General features: G+C 48.1%; 2 protein-coding genes across 10 annotated transcripts; both read right to left on the bottom strand.

Moving 5' to 3' along the window:
* Positions 1–941: 941 nt before the first annotated feature.
* Positions 942–7,068, bottom strand: FANCG (FA complementation group G). 3 transcript variants are annotated; one of them, XM_016130419.2, is made up of 15 exons: positions 6,797–7,068; positions 6,309–6,429; positions 6,013–6,103; positions 5,534–5,665; positions 5,126–5,328; positions 4,488–4,623; positions 4,143–4,273; positions 3,908–4,054; positions 3,627–3,778; positions 3,181–3,247; positions 2,626–2,915; positions 2,428–2,474; positions 2,082–2,237; positions 1,494–1,617; positions 942–1,340 (listed from the first exon to the last, which is right to left on the bottom strand). In XM_016130419.2, exons 1-15 carry the CDS (start codon positions 7,051–7,053, stop codon positions 1,232–1,234), a joined length of 2,163 nt encoding a protein of 720 aa, XP_015985905.2. In that variant the 5' UTR covers positions 7,054–7,068; the 3' UTR covers positions 942–1,231. The 3 variants fall into 3 exon arrangements, with proteins under 3 accessions (XP_015985905.2, XP_015985907.2, XP_036094958.1); XM_016130421.2 differs by having other exon boundaries at positions 6,309–6,900; XM_036239065.1 differs by lacking the exon at positions 6,797–7,068 and having other exon boundaries at positions 6,013–6,192; positions 6,309–6,415.
* A 4,213-nt stretch (positions 7,069–11,281) lies between these two features.
* Positions 11,282–19,435, bottom strand: PIGO (phosphatidylinositol glycan anchor biosynthesis class O). 7 transcript variants are annotated; one of them, XM_016130504.2, is made up of 11 exons: positions 18,649–19,435; positions 17,389–18,003; positions 16,645–16,788; positions 16,341–16,464; positions 15,866–16,025; positions 15,479–15,658; positions 13,699–15,217; positions 12,944–13,150; positions 12,510–12,724; positions 11,836–11,906; positions 11,282–11,667 (listed from the first exon to the last, which is right to left on the bottom strand). In XM_016130504.2, exons 2-11 carry the CDS (start codon positions 17,897–17,899, stop codon positions 11,538–11,540), a joined length of 3,261 nt encoding a protein of 1,086 aa, XP_015985990.1. In that variant the 5' UTR covers positions 17,900–18,003; positions 18,649–19,435; the 3' UTR covers positions 11,282–11,537. The 7 variants fall into 7 exon arrangements, with proteins under 7 accessions (XP_015985990.1, XP_015985991.1, XP_015985993.1 ...); XM_016130505.2 differs by having other exon boundaries at positions 17,389–17,929; XM_016130507.2 differs by having other exon boundaries at positions 17,389–17,900.
* Positions 19,436–19,635: the final 200 nt, after the last annotated feature.

Here is a 19,635-nt window from a genome sequence, read left to right as displayed (position 1 = left end):
GACCAATCAGCGAAAGGAATGAGGCCAGATCGACTGGCCAAAGAAGAGCCTTTAATCTCCTGGAGGCGGAATCTCCCACTTGGCTGCAGTTCATTGGCTCCTGAATTTATCCTGTTGGAAGAACCTGGCACAATGGATTGAACTCTTGCATTAGTTTAGTACTGCTGTTGATAACCTACACACCTACCTTCTTCCAAAACTTGAGGATTCATCCTAACCTCCTCTTTGCTCCTTCAAAACGCTGGCTCAGGCCACCTAACACAACAGCTCTTAATCCACTCTACCCTGTTGTCTATCGCACTGTCTGGTAACCCTAATCCCACAGGATTTAGTTTGTCGGACGTTGAAGTTATATGCTTCCTCTTACTACTGGATATTATTGGTTGGAGGAGAGGGGACACTCAAGTTCAGAGAGAGGCAAAAGGCAACCACAGAACACACAGCAGATTCAAGAAGCCTGAAGCAAGAAAATTGCATACTGAAAGTATTAGTCCATGGGCCTAAAATGCCAGCTAGCCCTATGTTCAATAGGCAGCTTTGGTATCACACTGACACATTTGATTGAGACAGTGAAATCCCAAATTTCAAGAATTTGGGATTAGGGAGGGGATGGGAAGTCACTCTGAGACTCAGGTCTGCTTGTCTCTCCCCTTTAAGAATTGAATACCTGCCCTTGTCCTGCTTAGACTACCTTCCGGACCCAACTCCATTTATTCTGTCACATCACACAGGATTCTGGGCTTTGGGGCTCTGCTTTTTAGGCAATGAGAAGTACTAAAGCCACTGCTTTCTTGAGTAAAAATACCTATAGCCCTTTCTTCTATCCAGACCTCAAGTCATAAGATAGATGATGTTGGGAGAGGGCACCTCAGACAACCAGCACTCAACTAAATTAGATAGCTGTGAGCCTTCCCACTCAGTATATATAACAGGCGGACAAGAAATAGATAAAAGATTTTACTCAACACAAGGAGAAACAGGAAAAAAGGTGCTACAAGCAAAGTCAATGCCTTGTTGGTGGCAGATGAGGGCATGGGGGTGGGGGTAAGGGGTCCTCTGGAACCAGATAGCAGTAACTGGGCCAAAAAATTTTCAGGACTATTTCCAAAGCCAGACTTATATAGGAATGGTCAGCTCAAGCCACATTCTCCAAGGATGGTAAAGAAGAAACCCCTCCCCACAGAAAGATAGTCCACTGGGACCCCAGCTCAGAGTCTTCAAAACATGGCAGCTACAAGTCACAAGTCTCCAGCAGAGATGTCCGAAATTCTTCAAGAAGGGTTTCACGGTCAGGAGGATGAATCCAGCTCAAACATGTTTCAAGGTACAGGGGTACAGACCTGGAGAGCAAAAAGGATGAGGCCTAAGGCTGAAGGATAGGCAAGAGGATGGGCAGCCATTCCCTCCCTTTCATTCACTACCACCCCAATATACCCAAGGACTCCAGGACACTAACCGCCCCTCAGCCCCAAGCCAGCAAACCTCAGTCTCACCAAGTAGCATTCTCCTGTGGCAACTTAGTTTGGGCCTCCAGCCTCCTCCAGAGAGCAGTGGCCTCATCCCTCCGACCCAGCTTCCTCAGAGTCTGAAGCAGGTGAAAGGAAGCATCTTGATTACCTGTAGTGTCACCCCAGAGTACAGAGCTTTAGAATTTGACAGCCTTAAGCATCATTTTAGAAAAGGAGAAACTGAAGCATAGAATGGAGAACTCTCTTGCTTACACTCATACACTGAACCAGGAGTAGATCATTCCCAACCATTCCTATCCCAATGCACTGCCTGCCCACGACAAAGGGCGCAGCTGACCCTACTCCTGCCCAACACACTCCCAGTGCAGTCACTGTCTTTGTGTCTGAGGACATTGGGAAGACTGGGAAACTCCTGAGAGGTCTTCATATACACTTGTATATGTCTTGTATGTCTGCACACGTGGGCATGTCCCTAGGTATACACAGCACAACCCTATTCCCTTCTCTTACTGGGAACATCACTCTTACATTTATCCCCAGGTACTTCCTCTATAGGCCTCTCTGTCCATGTACATCCATGCATAGCTGATGTCATCATGCAAGTATACATACCTGGGCACACCTGTATACTAAGGAGGAAGTCCTGTAGAGCTTTGGTATCCTGATCACTGGCTACCCATTCCAGTCCACGACTAATCAAGGCAGCTGCCCGAAGCTGTTGTAATGCCATATCTGATGTGCACCCCTGTTCACAGTTGGAAGCAGGCCCTGGGGGCCACCACTAAAGTCAAGAAGTGTGTTCCCAGCCACACAGTCATCAAAAGCCCAGGTGCCCCTTTATCTCATGTCCAGAGTCCCTTTCTCTTAAATATCCTGGTGTGCTGGGACACATGAAAAGGGAACTGGTATCCACCACCGCCACTTTCAGGAGGGAAGAGGAAAATTGAGTTTGAATCACCTTGTTCTTTGTCCTTCGGTGAGGCCTGGAAGAGTAGCTCAAGGCACCTGAAGTGAGACATTGAGCAGAGGTGAAGAGGAGTCAACCTCAGAAACTCCAAGGTGAATAAGTAAAAATGGAGCCCACCAATTCAGGTCCCAATTAGAAAATTATCCCTTTACATTTTCCCTAGGACCCTAATTGGCTTCCTGTGCTCACCGGCTAAATTCACTAATTGCCTCTTTTTGGGCCCCCAGTCGCATCCAGGCTTGGCCCTGAAGCAAGTGCATGGCAGAGACCCAGGGTGGGCAGTGTGGTGACTCCTTGGTTCCTTTTCTGGCATCTTCCCACAGCCGAGGCATCTTGGGAAGCAGAACTGACATGCGGCTGAACAGTTCCTCACATATGGTCAAAGCATCCTGGGCTCGGCCTGCCTGGATTAGCGCTGCTGCTGCCTCCAAGAACACCTCAGGCATACAAGGCCCTGGGGGGCAGTGGGGTGGGAAGAACTGGGGTGGGAGAAGGATGCAGTGTTTTGAAGAGATGTGAGCCACCACCCCAAACCTCTTCACCAGGCTTTGGTACCACACGGAGACAACCCATTGCTTGCTGCCCTAGACCCCTTGCTCTGGGAAGCCTTCTTGGTTTGGTCTCCCAGACTGGACAGACAGACAACATAGGAAAAAACATAAAACAGCAGTCCTTCTCTACTCCAAAAAAAAATCCAACCCTCTCCCACCCCAATTGCAGAGAATTTTGAAGACATACACCCACCTTTGGCTCCGAATCATCTAGCAATAAAGCCAGCAGGTCCAAGTAATGCTCTGCAGCATCCTCTGCCCTGAAAAGTCATAGCCCATGAGCCTCACATTAGGCCATTGCAGGGTTCTCCAAGGGATCTTAGCTAACAGAGGGATGCTCGAGGGCCCTAAGGAGTGGGGAGTGTAGGGTCTTGGGGCTCTAACCCTGCTCGGTATAGATCTACCCGATTTACAAAATGGATTTGGGAGGAGACTTCAGAGTTTTAAAGATACAGGTTAGTGTCTGGGGAAGAGTCCTCAGGTCCAGTGGCAAGGAGGCTAAGGAGTAAGGACATATGTCCTGCCACGGACTCGTCCACCCCCCTCACCCCCCACTCATAAAAATAGAAGCATAGTCACGCCCCAGGGGAGGTATCAGAAGCGGGAAGTGGAGCTCATATGAGCAAGGCAGAACCTCACCTTCCTGTCTGTAGGCATCGGCTTGCTAGCAGGTGCTTGACTTGGCTCTGTGTGCCACAGTGAAGCAAAGAGGCTGGGTCAGGTTGTGGGAGTAACAACTCTACCCCAATAAGAAGATGGGATATTTCTGAGCTATGAGTGATACTCAAAGCCTAAAAGAGACAAAAGAAGAAAGTAAATCTGTAATCTTTGGGAGCCATACTTTGTTCTACTTATTTGACTAGTCGCCCCAACTCAAGCATCACAGGAATCCCTGTATCTTCACTTGCATAGCTCCTTACCTCCACCAGAAGCTCCAGACTCTCTAGCTCCGCTGCGGTGTTCCCCAGTTGCTGATATAGCCTGGAGGCTTCCATAAGTGGGGGTCCCCAGGTTGATCCCCCTTTCAGAGCTGCAACCAAGTATAACAGAGCTCTCTGTGGACTGCCCTAGAGGGATGAGAGGACACAAACTTCAGCCACCTTTGCAATGAAAACAGCTATCCACAACACCCGTGGTTTCCCCAACTGTCTTTACCATCTTACGGAGACAGGTCCCTAGGGCTGTGTACACCTGGACCAACACAGTCCGTGAGCACAGACCTGAGGCCGCTTCATGCAGGCTGCTCAGTGCCCTGGGCAGACTCCCTGTGATCAGCTCCTGAAGGCCTGAGGGCAATGAGGATATGAGTTTAGAGAGGCCCATGGGGCACAGGGGTGGGGGTGGGGATTGAGGGGGTTGGGAGTGGGTGATGATGGAGAACAAGAGCACAGAGAAGTTCCCCTAAGCTCAATAGGACATGATAGAAAATGCATGAATGAGGCTAGAGGCCCCTTAAGATGGGGATTGGGGAGGAAAAAATGAGTCAGATTACTGACTAACCTTGGCGATAGGCAGATGCTGTCAGAAGGACAGCTCTCAAGCCCCAAGCATCCTGAAGGGTCAATGGGGCATTTGATTCCTTTGCTGGTGGGTTCCAAGTTTTTAGAAGCATCAGCAGATCCTCAGAGGCATTGCTCTAGGGAGAAAAGTATCATCAAAGGCTCCAAACCTGAATCACTTCATCTCCCGTCTTAGTCTACTCTGGCGGGTCCTTGAAAACAGGGGTCCTACTAAGTTCTGTTCCCTCAATTCTAAGAGATTTATAGCTGTGGGACAAAATAAAAGGAGGAAGGAAAACCTGGGGCAATGATAATCTATGGTAGTGCACTTCCTCACTCAGGATAAGCACATGAGGACTCAGGGTAAGGATCATGTTTCGGTTACTGATAAAAAGACTTAGGCTGGGAAGTGACTTCCGTAAGGTCATGAGAGACCTAGCCCTACCAGAGATCAATAAGCTACTTTAAAAACCCTCTCCAATGAGGGACCAATCAGAGCAAGGTCATCGAAGTCCCTAAGAGAACCGAGGTCTCTAACCACCAATTTAGCAGCCTTTCCAGCATATAATGATGCTACTGCAGCTGGAAGGGATGGGAGAAGGGAAGAGACCTTTAGATCCAGGTCACTTCCTGAATTACCTGGCTGCCATTCAGGGTCTGCAACAGCAAGGTCAGGTCCTCAAGACAGTCAGTGCTCAGCCAGAAGGCAATCTGCAAGCCAGCCAGGTGGTGAAGGACAGGCAGCAGCTCCGGTTGAAGGGAGGAAGCACAGAGAACAGAACTCCACAGTCCCCTGAGCCCACATTCCAGCCTGGGCCCCAGCTGTTCCTGGGTTTCCAGCACTGTAGAGTACACAGATATACAACTGAGGTAGGACCTTATCTCTGGCTTTCCTTTTATGAAGGAACCCAAAGATCATGGAGGATCAGTGAAAGGCATCTCTCTCTGTGGGAGTGACAGATTATGTTGCTCTCCCCATCCCTCTTGCAAGGACTTAAACCCAGACTGAGGTTGGCAGCAGCATGGGTGGCAATTTCTGGCCCTCACCTCTCTCTAGGCCCCGGTGGATATCCTGTGCCTGGTCCTCAGTGAAACCCTGGGCCAGGCTTGCCCTCAGGGTAATGAAGTTGCAGATGACAGTCAATTCCAAGGGGAGAACTGGAACAGCTGCAGGGAGCCCTGGAGCAACAAATGCTGGTTTTACAGACTGCTCCCCCATGAAAGATCCCTTGAGTAAGACTCCAAACCAGAGATTACCCCACCCCAACCACAATGGCCTCAATACAGAACCCACCCCTTGGGAAGGGCAGAAAGTTCTCCAGATTAGACCATCCTGGAAACCACTTCTTCAAATGCTCCTGTTGTGCAACTATGCATAAGGAAAAGAGAGATTCGCCTGTACAAAGACAATTCCACTCCAGTCCTGTCTGTGCCTTAAATCATCTCAATCCCAGAAATGGAGAAGAGAAACTGGTCTCTAACTGTGGAGGAGGGGAACTGATCATCCTGGGGAGGGCCGTGCTTACCCTGCAGACTATCAAGGAGTCTCCTGAGCCCTTCCAGTGAATCTTGAGCCAACTGCTGTCGCCTCAGATGGAAACTCAAGTCTTGAGCCACCTGCCAAAAGTGGGACGGATTGTCACTGAAAATCAATCCTTTCTTCTCTTCTTGCATCAGTGGCAAGGGATGTCATTCTCCAGTCACTTCTGGCATTAGGGGAAAGTAGAGCTCAGCCCCTTCCCATGGGCTGGGGTAAATTCACTGCAAACCCTCTTTCTAGTATTTTGGGGCTGCAAATCGAGGGTCCCAGCAACCGCATTACCTTGGCCTGCCGAACTAGTTGATCATTCTTGTCCCTCCACAGGTCCAGGCAGTTGGCTTGCGGCACCAAGGAGCCCAGAGGGGTCTGGTGGGACATGGTAGCCGAAGCTGGGCTTGGACACCTGGAGAGGGCTGCTAAAGGGTAAGCCTGGCGCCGCCGAAGTCTGCACCGGTGCGCAGAAGGGTCCGTGGACTTCCACACCCAAGCCGGGAGACCTGCCACTTCCAAGAAAAATGTACCCTCTCCTCGCAGCCTCGGGTGGCTTCCAACCCCGCCTCTTCCACCCTAGCCTCTTATTGACCCGGACGGCAAAATTCCCGGCTGCGGTTGGTCGTCTTCGAGGGATAGTTCCCGCGGGAAACTCAAGAAAGAAACGAGTCCCGATAGACCAGTGAGGAAGGCGGGGGCGAACCCGCGGACGGAAGGGGAGGGAGCAGGGGCGAGCCAGGAGCGGAAGCTGCGACTGGGAGGGAAGGTTTGGGACTTGCCGTTTTGCTTGCTTGGCTCTGGCCGAAGCCAGAGCTTTGAGAAATCGATCTTGGTGCCAGAACCCGTGGCTCAGCCCTTTCCTCGTTACCACACTTCCAGGTCTGTTGGATTTCGCCCTCTGCGCAGGGCAGGCCCGCGCAACGCATGCTGGGAGTCGTAGTGCAGCCAAGAGCCTTCTGAAAAGTCTGGCTCCAGCAAAAGGAGGCTCCAAAAGGAACTGTGACAGGAGACCAAGGCCCTCGAGTAATCGGCCCATCTATTCTCTTCTCACCATGGAACACAACACACCCAGTCTGCTCAACTGCATGTTTGTTGTCTGACTGCTGACAGCGCGGCACTATGTTGCACTACTCATAAGTGCCTGCTGAATCCTTGCAACAAATGGAGTTGGGAGAACTGGATATTGTATGCAAAATCAAAAGGAAAAAAAAAAAACTGCAACCATTACCCCACATAAAATCAACTCAAAATGTCTAAGTTGGACTTCATTAAAATTAAAAATACCTGTGCTACGACAAAGAAAATTCAACCACAAAGTGGTAAAAATTATTTGCAAATCATATACTTCATAATGGACTTGTATCCACAATATATAACTCTCAAAGCTCAATAATAAATACTTATTTAAACCATTTTAACGCAGGCAGAAAAATGTGAAAGGCATTTTACCAAAAATATTTATGAATAGCTAAGCACGTAGAAAGATGCTAAACATCATTAGCCATTGGGAAAATAGATATTAAAATAATAAGATACCACTATGCACCTACACACATAGAATGGTTACAATAAAAAAACAATACCAAATGTTGGTGAGAATGTGGAGAAACTGGAAATCTCATACATTACTGGTGGGGATATAAACTGGTACAGTTATTTTGGAAAACAGTTTGGCAGTTTCTTGAAAAGTTAATCACCATACGACCCAGCAATTGCACTCCAAGGAATCCTCCCAAGAGAAATAAAAATGTATGTCTACACCAAGAACATATATGCAAATTCTCATAGCAGTTAAAAAAAATATTCACAACAGCTAAAAATTAGGAATAATCCAAATGTACATCAGTTGATCATAGCCATACAATAGAATATATGACTCAGCAATAAAAAGGGACAAAAAGTGATACATGTCTGAACCTCAGAAACATTATTCTAAGTCAAAGAAGCCAGACTGAAAGACTTCATATTGCATGATTCCATTTATTAAACATGTCCAAAAAAACCAAACGGATAACGACAAAAAATAGATCAGTGGCCTGGTTGGGGGTAAGCAGGAATTGGGAATTGATTGAAAACAAAGTATAGGAAATTTTGGGGAATGATGAAAATTTTCTAAAACTAAATTATAGCGCTTGACAATGGTTTCTTACATATGATATGAAAAGCACAAGTGACAAAGGAAAAAACAGGATGAACTGGACTTCATCAAAACTTAAAAATTTAGTGTTTCAAAGGACACTATCAAGAAAATAAAACCCCAACCCATAGAATGGATAGAGTATTTGCAAATCATATATGTGATAAGGGACTTGTATCTAGCATATATAAATAATACTTATAATTCAATAATAGAGACAATCCAATTAAAAAGAGACAAAAAATATGAATGGACAGTTTTCAACACCCAACATCATTAGTCATCAAGGACATGCAAACTAAAACCACAATGAGATACCCCCTCACATCTACCAGGATGGTTAGAGTCAAAGATGGATAATAAGTACTGACATGTATGTGCAGAAATTGGTACCCTCATACATTGCTGGTGAAAATATAAAATGGTATAGCAGCTTTGGAAAACAGTGGCAGCTCCTCAAAAAGTTAAACACACAGTTTAACTTTTAAAACTTTTTAAAAACAATTCCTCAAAAAGTTAAACATAGAGTTACCATATGACCTAGCAATTTCACAATATACCACTAGGTATATACTCCAAAGATATGAAACATATGTCCAAACAAAATCTTGTGTATAGATGTTTATAGTGGCATTATTCATAATAACCAAAAAGTGCAAACAACCTAAATGCCCATAATGGGTGAATGAATAAACAAAATGTGATAATATCCACACAATGGACTATCATTTGGCCATAAAAAGAAACAAAGTACTGATATGATACATGCTGCAACATGGATGAACCTTGAATACATTAAGCTGAGTGAGAAAAGTGGCAGAAAAAGCCACATATATGATTCCTTTTATACAAAATGTCCAGAATAGGCAAATCCAGAGAGACAGAAAACAGATTGATGGTTGTCAGAGGCTGGGGGCAGAAGGGTTTGACTGTAAATGGATGACTTCTTTTGGGGGTGATGGAAATGTTCCAGAAACAGTGGTGAAGTTTGTACATTGTAAACATATTAAGGGCCACTGAATCGTACACTTTGAAATGGTTAATCTTGTTATGTGAATTTTACCTCAATTTAAAAAAAGAAAAATGAAGTACTGACACATGCTACTATATGAATGAACCTCGAATGGGATCATGTAATGTATGGCCTTTCGTGAAAGAAGCCAGTCACAAAAGGCCATACATTACATGATCCCACTTCTATGAATGTCCAGAATAGGCAAATACAGTTAGAAAGTAGATTAGTAGTTGCCTAGGGTTAGGAGTGCAGGTGGGAAGGAATGGTGATAGAAAAGAGTATCTAGTTATTTTGTGGGTTGATAAAAAAATGTTCTAAAATTGATTGTGGTAACAGTTGTACAACTCTGTGAATGTACTAAAAATCATAGAATGGTACACTTTAAATGGGTGAATTTTATGGTAAGTTGTAACTAAATAAAGCTGTTTTTTTTCAGAAAAGAAACCATAAGTTAGTGTGGCATGGGCTCTTTGATGTCAAGTTAAAGGCAGGAACGAAATATTTTAATAGTATAAATCAGTATGCTAACATATTTTTCTCTAAAAGAACCTTGTAGATCAGTAGTCCCCAACCTTTTTGGCATTAGGTACTGGTGCTCCTGTAAGAATCTGATGCCTGATGATCTGAGGTGAAACTGAGGCAGTGATGCTAGTGCTGGGGAATGGCTGCAAATACAGATGAAGCTTCGCTAACTCTCCTGCTACTCACCTGCTATGTGGCCTAATTCCTAACAGACCATGGACCAGTACTGGTCCTCGTCCTGGGTATTGGGGACCCCTGTTGTAGATCAAGAGAAAAGGAAACAGTGGTTGGCAGATTAGATTATCCCTAAGCTCCAGGGAAGAGAGTTCCCTGAAAAGAAAAGGCGGGGAGGGCTGAACACAGGGTGAGGGACCGGGGTCTGAAATCCTCCCTACGGGTGATAAGGATCAAGAAAAGATCTTCATTTCTTCTCACAAAGGCATTGGCTACTCACTAAATGATGCTTGGGAATTGTGTCCATTAGTTTGAGGAAGGGTTTTTTTCCTAATTCATCTTACAGGCTAGCTGGGCCTTGGATTATTAAACCTATTCCTTCCAAGTAACCAATGTCATGTTCTCTAATTGCCTGCAACAGTACACACTTTCACAAATGTAGCACTAGAGACTATTGGCCATTAATAATTAGAACTCTTCCTTTACAGCAGTGAACGCCTTTACCTTACAATTGCTATTACTCAGCCTCTCTTCTTCCTGCCAAGTAATGGTAGGGCTGTCCCACAATTTTAATATATGTTTTCTTTCAGTAGTCTCATGTCCTCCTGTCCTGGGTATGCTCAAACCCTAGTCCTGATCCTTCTTCTCAGAGCCTCTTCCCCCTCCTTTGATGGACATTTCCACAAGGATTTCATGCCAGCACTTTCACATGAAATAGTGAGGTGCACAGAGGGAACAGGAGACATGCATGAGGAGCATTAGATTCATAGTTTTGGCCTCAAGTCAGGAATAATCAATGGGACAAGGTGGAACGGTTTAAGTTGTGAAGTAGGTCTCATAAAAGACAACATGGGTTGGGAAACTAGGGAGGGCTCCATAGAAGTGAAGAGCAAAGGGTGTTCTGGAGTGAAAGGACACAGGAGAGGAGACTATAGAGGCTTTAGACAGTGAAAGTCTGTGTGCTCCAAGTGCCTGGGCTTGTCTTTTCATGCATCTGTTAACAGTCAAAAGTATAAAAATAAAATAAATATGCTGCTCAGAAAAGGAAAATGGCAGGTGGGATAATAGCAGTGCTTTGGGAAGAGCTGGGGTAAGTAAATTCACACAATTCTCATCATTTCCCAAAGGTTTTCAGGTGTAGCCAGGTCTGCAGAAGATGAGTGATCTCATCTGTGCCTGGTGGGCAGGGAGAATGACCCTCCTCAAGCCCCTATACCAGTGGTCCCCAATCTTTTTGGCACCAGGGACCAGTGGTCCTATGAGAATCTAATGCCCAATGATCAGAGGTGGAGCTGAGGCAGTGAGCGAGCACTAGGGAGCAGCAGCATATACAGATGAAGCTTACCTGCGGCCCAGGGGTTGGGGACCCCTGCCTTATACGACAGTGGGGGCTCTCCCACATCTCAAACACACATATTTACATCATTACTTTATTCCATTTGGGAGACCACCCCCAGCCATTCAGATGCATCCAAAGCAGGAGTTAGGGATCAGGCCACACCATGATTTTTAATTATAAAATAATGAAGTTCCAGATGCCAGTAGCTCCTGGCTGCATAGTGGTAAGAGGTGTGGCTGAACCTCTCTTGACAATGATCCAGCACCCATGTAGTCCAGACTAAATTGTTCTCCAGTTCTCCCCGTGGCCAAGAGCCAGCATCTACAGCCTAGGCTACCTCTGCTGGGCCAGAACTAGCTGCCGGAACCAGGAGCTCACTGCACCATCCACTCGCATCACCAAAGCTAGGCCCAGGCAAAGTCCCACGCTGCTCACAATAAAGCCCATGGCCTCAAAAATGAACCTGCAAAGAAAGGTGGAGAACATCAGGGGACACTGAAAGTATGTCTAGACCCCTTTTCCCTGCTGAGGTAAAACCTTGTCCACCCTGGAAGTTCATTTTTTTTCTCCACACTTTACCATCCCCCCACCCCCACTCCAACACCTCTAGTTCTCAAGCACATTCACTCACTTAGGGGCAAACACCTTCCAGACCATGAGATGCCTGCGGAGGATAGAGGCTGACAAGGCACAGGCCAGAATCTAAGGGAGGAAAGGAGGAGTTAGTTACTTGGAAAGGGAAGGGAAAGAAGGTCGGCGAGAGAGTTGCTGTAAGTCCCTGTGAAGAATGGGGAGTAGGAATGTAGTGCATGCCAGAGGAAAAAACCATGGGCTGGGGCAACCACTTAGGAGTCCTAATTCTTTTTCTGGCCCCACCATGACCCACTGTGTGACCTTGGGCAAACACTATTCATCTGGGCTGCTAACACTTAGGCTCTGCCTCCCAGGGCAGAGGAAGATGTCACAGTCACACTTTCTGTCTCCACAGGAAAGGAGGAGAATCCATGACCACAGCTTGGGAAAGAATCCTGACCATCGCCTCAGTTTTTCTGGTCTGAACGCCAATGGAATAATTCCTAAATGCAACCAGCAGGTTCCAGACCTAGCTTGTAGGGAGGAAACAATCTACGACAAGGATTAAAGAGACCCAGGTTCAAGTTTCAATACTGCCAATTGAGGCCACTGTCCTTGGGCAACCACTTCACTTATCTGTAGCTCAGTCAAGGCTCACTCCCAGGGTTTTGGCTTAGTATGATGGAATGTGATGTATGCACATGAGAACGCATGCACTTCCTCTGCACCCACCTGAATACCGAGGACAAAGAGGTACTTGAGGCCCAGCTGCAGCAGCGCTGTATTGAAGTGGTGAGGTGAATCCCGGAGCCTCATCTCCATCAGTGGCTCCTCCTCCTCCTCAGGCCTGACTCTGGCCTCAGCTTCATTCCCTGCGGGTTGCCGCCTCTTCCCAGACCCTTGACTCTCACACAGGAAGGGCCAGAGCAGGAGCAATGGGCAACCTACTGTCTCAGAGGAAGGCAAGGCTATAATTAATGAAGGACCCAGGGACCAGGCCACCCTGGCCCCCAACCACCCTAGCTGGCTCAGCCTCCAATTAGCACACACCAAGGGGGATGCCAAAGATCCAACAGAATCATATCTCCCCACTCAAATCCAGGGGGTTCCCTTCCTTCTACAAAGCCAGAGTAAACAATGGAAGCAAAGGAGGAATGAGAAGGTACCTGCAAAGAGGAGGTGGGAAGCAAAGGTGTTGGCTCCCACCAGCAAAGCAGGCAGCCAGGTGGAGGAGCCATGACCCTCTGGGAATCCCACAAAGGCTGCATTCCAATGGATGGCTGGAAAGACAGGCTGGTGACCCGTGGCATAGAAGGTCTGTGTGGCCATGAGAGCCCAAGCAGAGACTGCTTGCCATGGCACAGTAAAAGGACCTGGGGAAAGAGATATACCTCTTTACAGTCATATTCCATTCCCTAATCCATGGCTTACTGCCCCATGATCATATACTACCATTTCAATGATTATTCTCACACACACACACACACACACCCATCACCCTAATCTCCTACAGTCAGCACTCTGTTATTCTAATTCCCTCTCCGGCGCAAAGTCCCATTACTCTAATCTGAACCCCACTGCTGTCACTCTGTTTCTCTCTTACATATACACAGCTCACTATGACTGGAAAATTAGAATATGCATTCATGAGGATGCAGCATTTCCTTAAGAAATGAGTCTTGGAGTACTCCTTGTCTCCTTCCTTCATGAACCTTGCTGGTTTTGGGAGCCAAGAGGAGGGTTCAATTACCTTGGCTATAAGCTAAATGAAGAGAGAGGATATCAGAAAGACCCTCCCAACTGTGTGGGGCATGAGACCCTGGGTCAAAGTGAAGAACCTGAAGAGCAACACTCCCTGAAAACAGAAGGGGCCAAACTCATATCCCTACTGTCCTTGGATGAATCAGGGCTAAGTATTTACCAGGGATGGTGATGGGTATCCCAGCAGCAAGCAGATGCAGGAGAAGGAAGCTCTGCAGAAACAGAAGCAGGAACACAAGGCTAATGCGCTCTGCATGCAATAGCAGAAGTGGGAAGGCCATGAAGGTGAGGGCCGTGACCATAGCAGCTGAGTAGACGCTCCCCAACTTATAGGCGGCCACAGTCAGGGGACCCTGAGATTTGTTTCTCTCCAGCCGATCCCGGAACTCCTCCTGCATGTGTCGGTAGATTTGAGGAACTACATAATCCAGGTCAGCCTGAGAAGTAGGGGGGCCTGAGAAGGGGGTGAGGACAGTCCTGGTCCTTGGAGTACCCATTGTAGCTTTTACCAGCACTGTTACAGGCCTCCAGAGCAACAGCATGAGCCCTGAAGCGGCCAAGCCTGCCACAGCCCTAGGCAGCACAACTGATGCACCAGCAACCAAGGCCCGGAGACGTGGGGGTGCTTCGTCAGCCCCTGATGCCAATGCCCAGTAGGCAGCAGTGCCCAGCACCATTAGTGGCAGCCCCCAGCGCACAAAGAGCACAGGGGGCTCAGGGCTTTTGAGATTGCCATAGCGGCGAAGCCACAGGCGCACAGCAACTAACAGGGCCACCAGCGCCCCCACGCAAGCTCCATACCACAAATTCTTGGCTCGACCACCCACAGTGGATGCCAGGGGACTCAGCCAAGGAGAGGAGTGGCAAACAGGTGTTTCTTCAGGGCAGCGATGAAAAAACTCAGCTAGCCTTATACACAAAAGCAACGTAACTCCAAGCCACAGGGCTTGCATGCTATTGTGCCGTGGCGGAGCTGTTGGGGTTGAAAAGCCAAGGCGGGGTATTGTGAGTAGCTTAGGCGGTAGCAGTTTGCCCTCCCAGTGAAGCTGGGCAACCAGAAGCAAGATGAATGAGCCCAAAAGGAAGCGGGTGGCCCTGGCCTCAGCTACAACAAAGCTATCAGAGAATAAAGCAGCAAAGCGAATGAATAGGAATAATAAGACAGGCCCAGGGATGGGAAGCAAGGCTGCCAAGGGCCTCTTAGACCCCCAACCGGGCCAGGCTTTCCACAGAAAAGGCACGAGGGAGCCCACTGCAGCCATGGCCCCTAGAACCACTGGATCCAGCTTCAGCCCAGTAATTGCCAGGAGTCCAGCACACAATATGACCCCAGCCAGACCCCAGGCCACAGGTACTAGGCAAAGGTAGAAACCAGGGGATGTTGCCCACTGGGATACAAGCAGGCAGAGAAAGCAGGCAGCAGCCAAGAGAGCAGCACCCCCTGCCATGCGGACCAGAGAGAAACGAGCCCAAGACTCAATGCACAAGGCCCGCACTCCTCGCAGGAACTGCTGCAGCTCAGTAATCACAGTCTGTAGTGCTGCCTCGGCCCCCTGGGGGCTCTGCAGAAGCCGCTGATAGTCAGCAGAGGCCTTGGAGAAGAGATTATGTAGCCGATGAATCTCCGTAACTTGAAGGTCCTGAGCAGCAGCTGAATAGGTGTGAAGAAATCGGGACACCTGGCAGAAAAAGTCAGAGGCCAAGGGGAACAGGTCAGATATAAATTGGAACAGAATCAAGGATAGGTATTACCAATGGGAGTACCTACAGTCTGTCCAGAAGATCCAAACTGTCCAGGACAGGGGAGAAGGAAGGGATAATGGAAGGACATGGCTACGGAGGGTGGGATTAAGACTGAACAAAGGACAATACAGTACATCACTTTGCTTCTCCCATGCCCACCTTAGCTCTATCCCCTGAAAGCCCAGACCATTATGTACCTGCTGGGCATTGAGATAAAGAGCTGAGGCTTGGGCCAGAGCAGAAGAGTGAGGCTGGGAGTCTTCGACCTCTGAGAACAGCTCAACTATCACCTCCCCAATGTTCCCAAATGGGATGGGCAGGCCCAGCAGCAGGGCTAGTGTAGGCACAAGGCTGACTTGAGAAACTACCTCTGGCTCCTAGAAAACAAGGACAGGATTAACAGGTTCACCACAGAGCTGAAGTCAGTGTTTGGAACAGAAGATATAAGGGCATAGGTAGGAAATGAGAGTGGGGGATACCAAAGGGGTCATGAATTTGAGGGCCTAAAACAGAGGGATCCACAAAGATCCTGTGATCGTGACACGAGCTGAATACCTGGAGACAAAGCACACCTCAGGCCTCACCTCAGGGGGTGCCTTGTGGAAGAGGGCTGAGGGGCTGTACAGAAAAAGTGCAGCTGAGATCTCCGGTTCACTGTCTCCTCCATGGTCCCCATTCTTGGTCATCCCATGGTCCCCAATCACCACCAGCAGTGTGTCGTTCTCTAGACGCTCCACGACTCCCCTGGGGGGCCAAAGAATGTTTCAGAGGGTAGGGACAAATAAAGGTTTTTCTCAGGTGCCCATTCACTCCCAGCTATAACTTCCATTAGTAGGGCCTAGACCACTGGCAGAGAGATATCTCTTCAGTAACAACCCTACTACCCAAAGCCACACACTGAGCCACTCAAGATGGATTAGGCCCCTAGCTTCAGAAAAAGCCCTAGAGAAGAATTCAGCCAGGAAAGAGGCTCCAAAGTAAGGAGTTTTTCTCTTAGGACCATATAGTTTGAGATTCTCAGACACAAACCAGATCTCCCAGCCAATATCCCACACTCACTGGATCACTTGGTCCATTTGGCTAAGTTTCTTGGCCATTTCAGGGTGGTGAGGGCCATGCTTGTGGCCACAGTGATCCACACCCAGGAAGTGAGCAATCAGCACGTCCCATTCACCACTGTCCACTGTGAAGGGGAGAACACTGAGCACAGGGGACTAAGGCCCACTCCTCAAACCCAGCCAGGCTCTGATGCTCCTAGGTCTAGGGACACAAGCCCAAGCCATCGCACCCATGGGAAGCTTAGAATTTGTGGACTAAAATAGCCCTCCCCAGGTCCCAGAACTGCATCTGGTCCCGTGCTCACTGGTTGGGTAGAGGTGTTCCAGGATGCCATTGTCCACTGTATGTAGGTCTCTGACATTGAAGGATGGGAAGAAGAAAGCTTGTGAGAAAGCTCCAGGAAAAAGATCTTTCCAGGTATCATCTCCCATGAAGACCACACGCCTTCCTGCAGGGACATGAGAGTGGGTCAGAGACTGAGCACGAGTCGGGGCAGGAGAAAAGGAGAGGAGGCCCTTTAAACAAACACTCATCAGAAACCCCGACTATGCACCCTAAGGCACAGAAATCCTATCCAGCAATTCTTTATCCTTTAAGGTCTAAAATTTTCTGCCAGGAAGCTTTCCTTTATAACCATACTCTACTCCTTGTTTCTACAAAAGAGTCTGCTAGCTCTGTCTCTGGCTATCTCTGCTGCTCTGTATTTCCTGGGTGTATATTGTGTTTTCCAAGTCAGTGAAAGAACAGGGCCGATCTTCTGCTCTCTCCTCCACACTTTTGAGGGTATCCAGGCCAACATCATCTCTTCTTCTCTCCTGTCCCTTTACTGAGAGTGCCTCAAAAGGACAACCAACACCCCATGCAGATTAGAAACTCCAAAAGGACAAAGCCTGGACCTGTCTTCCCTGCATACAGGGGCCTGGTCTCTCCCCTCCCCTGTGCTCTCACAGCATAGTCAAGTATGCAGCTGGACACCCTAAGTTCTGGCTCTCTGACTTCTAAAGAATTTGCCAAAGTAATTCTGGCCTCCAAGGAGGCCCAGACTGACCTGCACTGGTGAGCTGCTTAATGAGATTGTCTTCCACTATGGCATAGCTGGCAAAGTTACTGCCAGCATCAATAAAGGTAGGCAGTGAGCCAGTGGTGAGGGCCTTGAGGCGCTGCATGGTGGTGGTGGGGGGATCAGCCTTCGATTGGTAGAGCCTGGCATGGTGGGGTTGAATCTCAAGGATCCTCTGCAAGGAGCCCAGTTTGCCCAAGAATGGCAGGGAGACAGAAGTCTCTCCAGGAACATTTGAGCGCTGTGGCTGGACGAAGTCAAATCTCAGAGCATCTATCAGCACCAACACAAGCCGGGAGAATCGGGAATCCATCCAGCAGGCCCTGGGCTCCCCTTGGCTTCCCCATGGCAGGAACCCAGGGCCTGGGGGCTCTTGGCAGCTGCTATGGTTGGTGAGCTCCAAACGGGTGAGTAGGAAGCCACTGGTGAAGAGGGCAATGCCGGCGTAGAAGAGGAAGCAGATCCAGACCAGGAAGAGCAGCACTGAGATCTTCTGCATCCTGGTGGTGGCAGGGGAGTGAATTCATCACTGTGGGGCAAAGAACCAGTGGATATTCTGGTGCCTCAACACAAAGCTAGAATCACTTCCTTTTGGAAGGCTTCCTGAAAATAAACAGTTCCATTCTCAACCCAATGCAATGTTCCTCTCCGCCAGTTTTACCATTTTTCTGAAGGGGAGATCCATTGACTATGGACACCAACCTGGAATGGCTTTTAAAAATGCTGATTTCCAAGCCCCATCCCAGCTCTACTGAATCAAGTTTTTTGAGCTGGATCATAGGCATTTACACGCGTACTCCAGGAGATCCCAATGATGAAAAACACAGTCCGTGAGGGAAATTTATTCCAAGTCGTAGACTGCTCTCTGACAGCCTGTTTCTCCTCCTCTCTCCTTCCCAGTCTCAACACCCCAGGGGTGGCCAGGGCTGGCGGCTACTGGGGAATCCTGAGGATCAGACTGACAGTGCCGCCAGACGGGGATGGAGAGGAGGAGTCACACTCCGCTTCCGGACAGCTAGGAGCGTCGGGAGACCAGAGGCACTACTTCCCCAGCGCAGCACGTCAGAGACGCGGGGTCTGAAGCCGGTTTGGCCTCGATGGGACCTAGTCGTACAGATAGCTCCGCCTCCTCCCGTGACTTGCTGGCCCCCGCCTGGGCACCCTGACCCCGGTACTGGGCACGCTAGGCTGTGAACTGAAGGGGTGGTGGGGGCGGGAATCCCTTACTTCGGGGAGACCCTGGCTCACCTTGAACAGCGGCCCGGAAGTGCAGCGGTGGCGCTCGCTGCCTGGCACCACAGACGTGCGCGCTCCGGATAGAGCGGCCTGTGGGGGCCCCATCGCCATCTGCCGGCACCTCCGAGGAAGTTCGGCAAGGAGCGCGGGGCAGGCAAGAGGTAGAGTTCAATGGGAGATAACAATAATTGAGAATTCGGGTCAAGAGACTAAGCTAGAAGATGAGTTCAGGGAACCACTGTCTGTTCTTGGTGAAGACTAAGAGCTAGGCCGCTGGAATAAAAGTGTTTAAACCTAGCTCCTCCACATACTGTCGTTACTGGGCAATATCTCTTCTGTAAATTAGGGATAATATTTATTTCCCCCTTTTCACTTAGCTGACTCCAACTGATAGATTTTATTATTCCTCCTTTCCAAATCTCTCGCCGAATCTTACAACTCAATAATAAAAAGGCAAAAAATCCAATTTAAAAATGGGCAAAGGATCTAAATAGACATTTCTCCAAAGAAGATATGTGAATAACAATAAACACATGAAAAGATGTGCAACATTAGAAATACTAGAGATACCATTTTAAACCCGCTAGGATGGTTATAATCAAGAAGACAAATAACAAGTATTGGTGTGGATGTGGAGAAATTTTAACCCTCGTACACTGCAGTTAGGATTGTAAAATGGTGCAGCAGCTTTGGAAAACGGTCTGGCAGTTCTGCAAAAGATTAAATCTAGAGTTATTGTACACTCCAGCAATTCCACTCCCAGATATATACCTAAGAGAACTGAAAACATATCCACACAAAAACTCGAATGTTCATAGTAGCATTATCCATAATAGTCAAAAGGTGGAACCAGTGATGAATGGATAAACAAATGGTGTGTCTATAAAATAGAATATTGTTCAGCCATAAAAGTGATGCTACTACATGGATGACCTTTAAAAACATGCTGAATGAAAGAAGCCAATCACAAAATGGCACATATTATATTATTCCATTTAT

Source organism: Rousettus aegyptiacus, unplaced genomic scaffold (assembly GCF_014176215.1).
Source record: "Rousettus aegyptiacus isolate mRouAeg1 unplaced genomic scaffold, mRouAeg1.p scaffold_m13_p_3, whole genome shotgun sequence".
NCBI lineage: Eukaryota > Metazoa > Chordata > Mammalia > Chiroptera > Pteropodidae > Rousettus > Rousettus aegyptiacus.
Note: the sequence above shows the minus strand (reverse complement) of the source record. Positions and strands in the feature narration are given on the sequence as shown.